This window comes from Hibiscus syriacus, unplaced genomic scaffold (assembly GCF_006381635.1).
Source record: "Hibiscus syriacus cultivar Baekdansim isolate YM2019G1 unplaced genomic scaffold, ASM638163v2 tig00116964_pilon, whole genome shotgun sequence".
Classification (NCBI taxonomy): domain Eukaryota; kingdom Viridiplantae; phylum Streptophyta; class Magnoliopsida; order Malvales; family Malvaceae; genus Hibiscus; species Hibiscus syriacus.
The window spans coordinates 1,604,343-1,611,851 of record NW_024063489.1 but is presented as its reverse complement, the minus strand read 5'-3'; the positions used below and the strand labels follow the sequence as shown (position 1 = coordinate 1,611,851).

At 34.0% G+C, this 7,509-nt stretch overlaps 1 protein-coding gene across 1 annotated transcript; it reads right to left on the bottom strand.

Annotated features, from left to right (window-relative positions):
• Positions 1 to 2,538: 2,538 nt before the first annotated feature.
• LOC120191009 (calcium-transporting ATPase 3, endoplasmic reticulum-type-like) lies at positions 2,539 to 6,828 on the bottom strand. The gene is made up of 11 exons (XM_039194014.1): positions 6,760 to 6,828; positions 6,361 to 6,407; positions 6,011 to 6,070; positions 5,825 to 5,905; positions 4,890 to 4,975; positions 4,700 to 4,704; positions 3,957 to 4,053; positions 3,455 to 3,510; positions 3,260 to 3,361; positions 3,053 to 3,111; positions 2,539 to 2,555 (listed from the first exon to the last, which is right to left on the bottom strand). Exons 1-9 carry the CDS (start codon positions 6,777 to 6,779, stop codon positions 3,325 to 3,327), a joined length of 489 nt encoding a protein of 162 aa, XP_039049945.1. The 5' UTR covers positions 6,780 to 6,828; the 3' UTR covers positions 2,539 to 2,555; positions 3,053 to 3,111; positions 3,260 to 3,324.
• Positions 6,829 to 7,509: the final 681 nt, after the last annotated feature.

Genomic DNA, 7,509 nt, shown 5'->3' with positions numbered 1-7,509 from the left:
CAATAAATATAAAACCTAAAATCCGTTAAATTATACCTATACAGATTATAGATGTCACCTGAAATTTCGTAAACAAATTTAAATAATTTTGAATGGGAAAATATTTTACTAAATTTCAAGTGACATCTATAATCTGTATAGTTATAATTATACGAGTTTTAGGTGTTACATTTATTAGTATCAGAGCTACATGTTTAGCCGTTTCTAGATATGAAATGAGTCTTAATTTAAGTCAAGAATGTGTACATTCCACTAGGAAGTCAAAAGTTTACTGATAGTTGTATATATACTATGATGATGTTTATTAAGGAGTAACGTTACTCTTTACTAATGTAAGATGGTGTTGATTGTGTTCAAATTTCAGAAACTAAAGACAAAGGTAAGAAATTTAAAAATGTTAAAAATAAGGTCAAGATTGAAATCGACCCAAAGGGACCTGACATGACTTCTGTAAAACGCCTTAAAAGGGTGGATGTTGTTAGGGATTTTCCTCCATTATGTGGAAGAAATACCCCAACATTTAACGAAGTTTCTGAATTGGAAGAATCTATTGAAAAGTTTAAATGGATTACAAGAGAAATATAATCGGATGAGGATCCAGGGGAGATTTCTGAATCTAGTGATGAATCTGAGGTTCCTTTAGGTAAGCTTAAATAAGTGAGAAATATTTAAGTTAAGCATTAAACTGTTTAGAGCATTATTGATTTGAGTAAGAGGAATTGAGTAAGCGGTAAATAAGTTGTCCGCTAAAAGTTTTAAAAAAAGTTGAGTTATTAGTGAAACAAATGATTACGAGTTTGATTGAGAATATATATAAAGTCCATAAAACTTGATAGAGTTACCTTGCGAAGGTAAATTTGTGAAATGGATTGTTTAACCATTCCATGCTGCAATGAATTATTATTTAAATTGAGATTGATTCTCAAGAACTTGAAAAGTTTCAAGTTCGTAGTGAGATGAAAAATAATAAATTTGCTTGATAGTGTGATTTTAGCATCAACTGCTATGAAGTTATTACTTTAAATTGCCTCACTAACGTGTGATGATTTTCACGCATAGGTAAAAAGCCAAGAGTGGAGTAAAGAGTACATAACACTCCAAGCTTCAAGGAATATATACACTATTAGTAAGACATCCTATGATGAAATTTTGACTTTGTTAATGACATGTACTTATTAATGTCCTAGATGCTTTGTTGAATTATTTTAAAAAAATAATTTGTAATGGTTAAACTAAATTGTTTTACTCTGTTTTAATATGGATAGCATAAATCTATATTAATATATGTTTTAAATAGTATGTGATAATTTAATAAGATATGCTATTTTTATAATATCATTTACTATTTTAAGAAAATAAATTTTAAATCATTTTGAATGGGAAGATATTTTACGAAATTTCAGGTGACATCTATAATTTGTATAGGTATAATTATACGGGTTTTAGGTGTTACACATAGCATAGAGCTGAACACATTGCTATGTGAAGAAGACAAGGTAACTGAGCAGGGAAATCAAGCTGTAAAACATGAGAAAATGTTATATAGATGCAAAGCAGAATGGAACAAACCTGAATGATCCAGAAGTCAGGAATTATATGTACTCATCTAGTTTCATTCACCAAAATTTTGTTCCCAAATAATATATATGTATGCATGTATCTCTCTATTAAAAAAAAGTACGTATGCATCTCTAAAGTAGAAAATTACAATCACCAATCATTGCATCTTTCAGTTTATGTCACGAGACAAGCAATATTCAAGTACTTTATGATATTATTCTAGATATCAATCAGTCAAAGACCAGCCTTCCATATAGCAGAATTTGTATAGACCATTCAAACTTATTTTCTGTAGTATGTTTCTAACATCAAAAAAAAAAAAAGGATGAACAAGACGGAGCATATTTATTATTATGTATAGGGAAGCTTCCATCATCTACAAACAAATACCTGAACCCCAGTGCTGTCAAATATAAAACCTTCTGGAGCATAAGTTGTTCCACTGACACCAAATTCAGCAACTTCAGGACCATTTTGAACGGAATGAACCACACAAATCTGAGATAAAGGAGATGCAGAAAGAAATATCATTCTCTTAAGAACTAAAATCACGGTAAAGCTTGATTACATAGAAGCCATAAGAGCACGTCTTCCCTTTGACCAGCTTCAATGAAGCCAAAGTTGAAAATTAACAGCAATAGATTATAAGTGTCTCGGTGCACATAGCTGTTGCTTTCTTCCATAATGTTCGCAACTTGAAAACCAAACCAAAATTTCATTGTCAACATTGAAGCAGCAGGTTAGCAACAAAAGGAAGCAATAATATTAATGACTAAACAAGCAAAGAGGAAAAGTAACTTCGGAGGTAAGAAATAAAACTCTTAACCATCGACTGCTCTAGTACTATTACCTTTGAAACAGACATCATATTTGTCGTCAGAGTTCCTGTCTCGTCACTGCAAATAACTGTGGTGCAGCCTAAAGTTTCTACCGACGGAAAGGATCGAACAATAGCATTCTGTCGAGCCATTCATTTTGTTCCGAGAGCCAAACACCTAGAAAAGGGGAAAACACCAGTAAGCAGCCAAAAGGAAATGCAATTTTATAAAAATCTCTCATAAAAATGTAATATTGAATTGGATTTCAGTATCATTCCTCATTAATGCAAGTTTAACATGTGATGGAAAATTCAACCCATTTGGGGAATATATAAAATACTTTCAGATAATTGATAGCTCCAAGCAATATAAGCTTACAACTACCACAGAAAAGTGAGAGTTTGGGCAACATTTTTAGGTTCTTTAGTGATTTCTGCTATATTTGATGGCACAAAAGATCATATGACAAGGTAGATTCTTAATTCTTACATCATATATTCAGCCAACTCAACTATAAACCAATATCACCAATCTTCTAATAGACATTTTAATCCCCCATTCAGTTTCACTGCATATGTTCTGAGCAGCATATCTATATTTAACAGACATCTGTTTGTCCCACAGGATAAATGATTTTGGGATATTTATATGAAAGAGAAGTTCTAAACACTCACGTGGTTACAACAGCAGGAAGCCCTTCAGGAATTGCTGCAACCGCCAGTGCAACAGCAATCTATGGAAGCACAACCAAGTAATTCAAAGTTAAAATATGTAAGGAAATACGTCTGTTATGGAAATCAACCCTCAAGTCAAAAAAATTAGATTATCATGCAGCATGATACATTTGTTATGGAAATAGGTCTGCATAATTCATGCTTTACCTTGAAGTAATGAATTGCACCACGCAAGATTCCACCATGAGCAGGGTCATGGAAATGACCAATATTTACAATCCACACGAGCACACAAATTCCAGCAATAACCTGAAAATACACCAATATTTAAAAAATATACTGCAGTAGATTAGCTTATCCACCTGATGCCGATTGAAGATTAAAGAGATTATTCACACTCACCTTAGCCAAAAAAAGGTACCAAATTCATCCAATTTCTTTTTCAAGGGTGTCACTTCCTGCAACCAGTTGTAGATAAGAAATATTAGAATAAATGCTTACTGCTCACCTCTGTAAAACCATAATTAAATGTCTTCGATGAAAGTTATAATAAGATGATAAACATTTCATAGAGATAAAATTAGGGGTTTGAACCTCCATACAGCTAAGCACAAAAAAATAATAAAATAAAATACCTCAGCACTAAACTGAAAAGAAAGAATACAAGTCTGATGGTTATTATCTATTCGGGATAGTTCTTTTACCAGCATGTTGGACCATAATCCAAAATCATCCTCATGAAATAAAGAATAATTTTGAACGTATGGAAGATACTTTGTAAAGTTAATATCAGAACAGATATAACGAATATAAAGAATAATTAGAGAATAACAAATTAACCATCCCCCAGGGAAAAAGAAATGTAAGCAAAACATGGTGGTTAAAGTTTTGTCATTTTACATACATCATCTGTTCGCAACATTGAATCACGAATGCTGCCCATAGCAGTGTTTGCACCAACCCCAATAACAACAGCTCTTGCCCTGCCGGCAACCACAACATGATGCAGTGGGATCTGAGACAAATGATGCTGAGCTGTCAGATTGCATTTTGATGGTGCTGAGATACCATGAGTTGGCAGATCAACACAAAGGCAGGAGTTGATTATGATATGTTCCTCATTGGGGGCCGTTTTGAGTGCGTTTCAGTCTTTTGGCCATAACTTTGGCTACAGGTGTCGGAATCACGCATAAGACCCCAATTCGGAAAGTCCCTTTCAATGCGCACGCTGTCCACATCGAGCTTTGCTCCATGTGGCCTTTTCTTCGACCTCAAATTCTGCCATTTTCCCCTCCGAATCACTAGTTTTATTTATTTTTTACTATTTATAGTAATATTTCGCTTATCAGTTAGGAAATCAATCTAAATCCGATTTAGGCCAGATTTTTTACAGTTTGTTTATTTTATTTCGAATTTTAATTTAGAGTGATTTTCGGGATTTTGCTATTTTTGGTAAAATACGAAGAAAAAATATTTTTTGTTATAACAGTCCGGCTTGTGGACTGATTTTTGGATGGTTTTTGATTTGATAATATTCTAATAAACCCTAGAGACTTTTTCTGTGGTTTTTTGGGCGAATTTTCTCCTGTGATTCATCTGTTAAAACGAGCTAACAGGATAATCGTTATTTTGGCCGGCGTCACAACGGTACCCTGGAAATCCAAACAAGGAGCTTTTACCAAGTTTCTAGCTCGGAACTTCAAATGAAACTAACATTTAACTTCTCAAATCTGATTCAGTTCTAGTAAGATATAACAATCATGACTTTCGGTTTCTTAAATGAATGAGTAACTCGTCATGCGGAACAATGACGTACAATAAATTTTTGAAGTCTTACTGAAAAAAGAGTATTTGTCTTGTCTTGATAAACTGCATTTGTTGCTATGGTAGACTCGAGGTCTTTTTCTACAGAGCTGCTCTCACCTACCAACGCAGAAAATCCTCAGCAGAATTGGACATAAGCAGTAAACCACGTATGAAAGGATAAAAAAATTAAAAAAGTCTCTAACTAGCATGCACCTAAGGCTACAAGGAAAAACTATAGGCATGATCTGGTAAGTGAACATTCAGGGAAGTAAACCCTGATCGTTGTATGGCTTAAAACCCACTTAGAATATAAAGAAAAGAAAGCACAATTCCAATTTCCTTGAAAGCAAAAAGAAGATAAGAAGCAAAAAAAAGCAAAAGCATCTGTCTCCTAGCAAAAATAAATGACTTGTGAACTCAAATGTTGATTACTCTGTTTATGAAACAAAGGCTAAAACCATATAAGGGCTTCCAGAACAGACAACTAATTTTGTTCAATCAATTCTAAACCTATTAGAGCTATTGTTAATCTGCTTCCAGCTTGATGAAATAAGTAAAATATGAAAGTTATTTGAACTCGACCACTAATTAGGTATTTGGCACAAAGAAACATCACCCCAAGTCTTCTAATCATCACCAGAATCTAAAGGAACTCTCCATGAAATATGAAACCAAGCTTCAAGTAACCAAAGATTTTAACATAATATTAAAAAAAATGGAAGTCTATCAACCTGGTTATCTAACTTGAAAATGAGAAAGTTAAAAATCGGAGGTCTGACTCCAAAGGGAATCATAAAAATTACCACATAGAGAAACCTTAATCCAATAACCTCTCTAAGTCCTTTACTCTCTAAAATAGCAGCACCAAATTCCAATATTCAAGCAATGCTTAAGATAGTCTAGAAGGGCCACCTCACTCAGTAAAATAGAAGCCACAATATAAGTACATAGAATAATGGTTGGTACCTGTAAGAATTGCTTGATCCACACGTAACTGACCAGTTAGCATCTCAATCATTCTCATATCAGCAGGAATTTTGCTTCCCAGTATTCAATTTATAGAAGGCAAAACAAAACGACAGCTCTGTAAGTATATTCCAAAAACATTTGATGAAAACTGATTCTAAAATCAAGATTACCTGAAAAACTTACCACAAACTTCTACTATGTCTCCTGGAACTAGCTCTGTTGCAAGAAGTATTGAAAAGCAACCTGCAATAGCCACTGAGTGTCAAAATGAATCCAACTAGCATTTCAGCAAAACATCTATTTGGATACAGAAACATAATTAGCTACGAAAATCATTGTCCAAACATACAAGAAAAACTTCGGCCAAAAAACATACAAGCAAACCCACAAATAAAAGCAAACTATTTATCCGCATTAACTTGTAATATAAAAATATCATTTAACAAAAATAAAATAAACACTTCCTCATTATACCAACACATTAAAACCAACACAACACGTAAATGATGTGATCATATCATTATTTGATTTACCATTGCGAAGCACAGTTGCAATATCACCTTGGTAGGCCACGTAACTCCTACAATAAAAAAAAGAAACAAAAGAGAAATAGAAAATATCAAATGTTGTGTGAAAAAAGACAAGGGACCAGTGAATTATCTCCTTTAATATCATCCTATGGTGGATGACATTAGGTACATGCCTTTTGGCTTGATGGTTATGCCAAAATTGTCAATTTATTGGAAGGATCGGGAGATATCCCAGGTCAGTGAGAGATTTATATTGCCTAGCTGCAGTTATACTTTCACTCTCTTTTGTGGCTCTTTCAACAGATCATAGGTTTATTGCCCCAGCTTTTGCCTATTGAAGGCATCGTTTTTATTATAAAACAAATATATTTGACTTCACTAAGTTTGAGATTCCAAGCATACCTCAAGTGCCTTTTCAGCATTTGTTTCCGTAATTACTCCTACTGCAGCATTGGCAGCTAATATCAAGAGGATAACCTGTGAATTAAACAAACAAATATATTATTTTAAGCAAAAGATGTAAACCAAGGATGAAGATGTCTCCAGATCAATTTATTCCTGGTGCTGTTATGTGGTCTATTTGGAAATATAGGAACATGTTAGTGTTTGAGGGGGGTCTAAGGACCACATTAATCTTTTTTTCGAAACTAGACACAAACTTGTGGCCTGGTTCTCTGCTAAATACATAGATTTCTTTATGTCTTTCGATTGTTTAATGGGGGATCCTTCTGTTGCGGATTTGAGGGGCAGACAGGGGAGTAAGGTGTTATCTCGAACTGTTTTGGTTCCGCCTCCTTTTGGTTTCTTTAAATTGAACTTGGATGGTGATGTCACTGGTGATTAGTTGAAAGGGGGCATTGGAGGCACTATTAAAGATTCATGGGGTATTCTGTTGGGTTCAGTCTCAGAGGCAGTTGGACAGGGGCCACCTACAGTTGCTGAATTAATGGAACTTAGAAGGGGATTGAACCTTTTTTTAGTCTCAATGGGGTTGTAAAGGGAGGTTAATCGTTGAGAGTGATTGCCGTGTTGCGGTTAAGTGAATTAAGAATATGGGCGGTTGTCCTAATTTTGTATGTTCGTTGTTGAATGAAATTATTAAGTTAATTAGGAATAAGGATGTGATGATTTTGCATATTTCCAGAGGGGCTA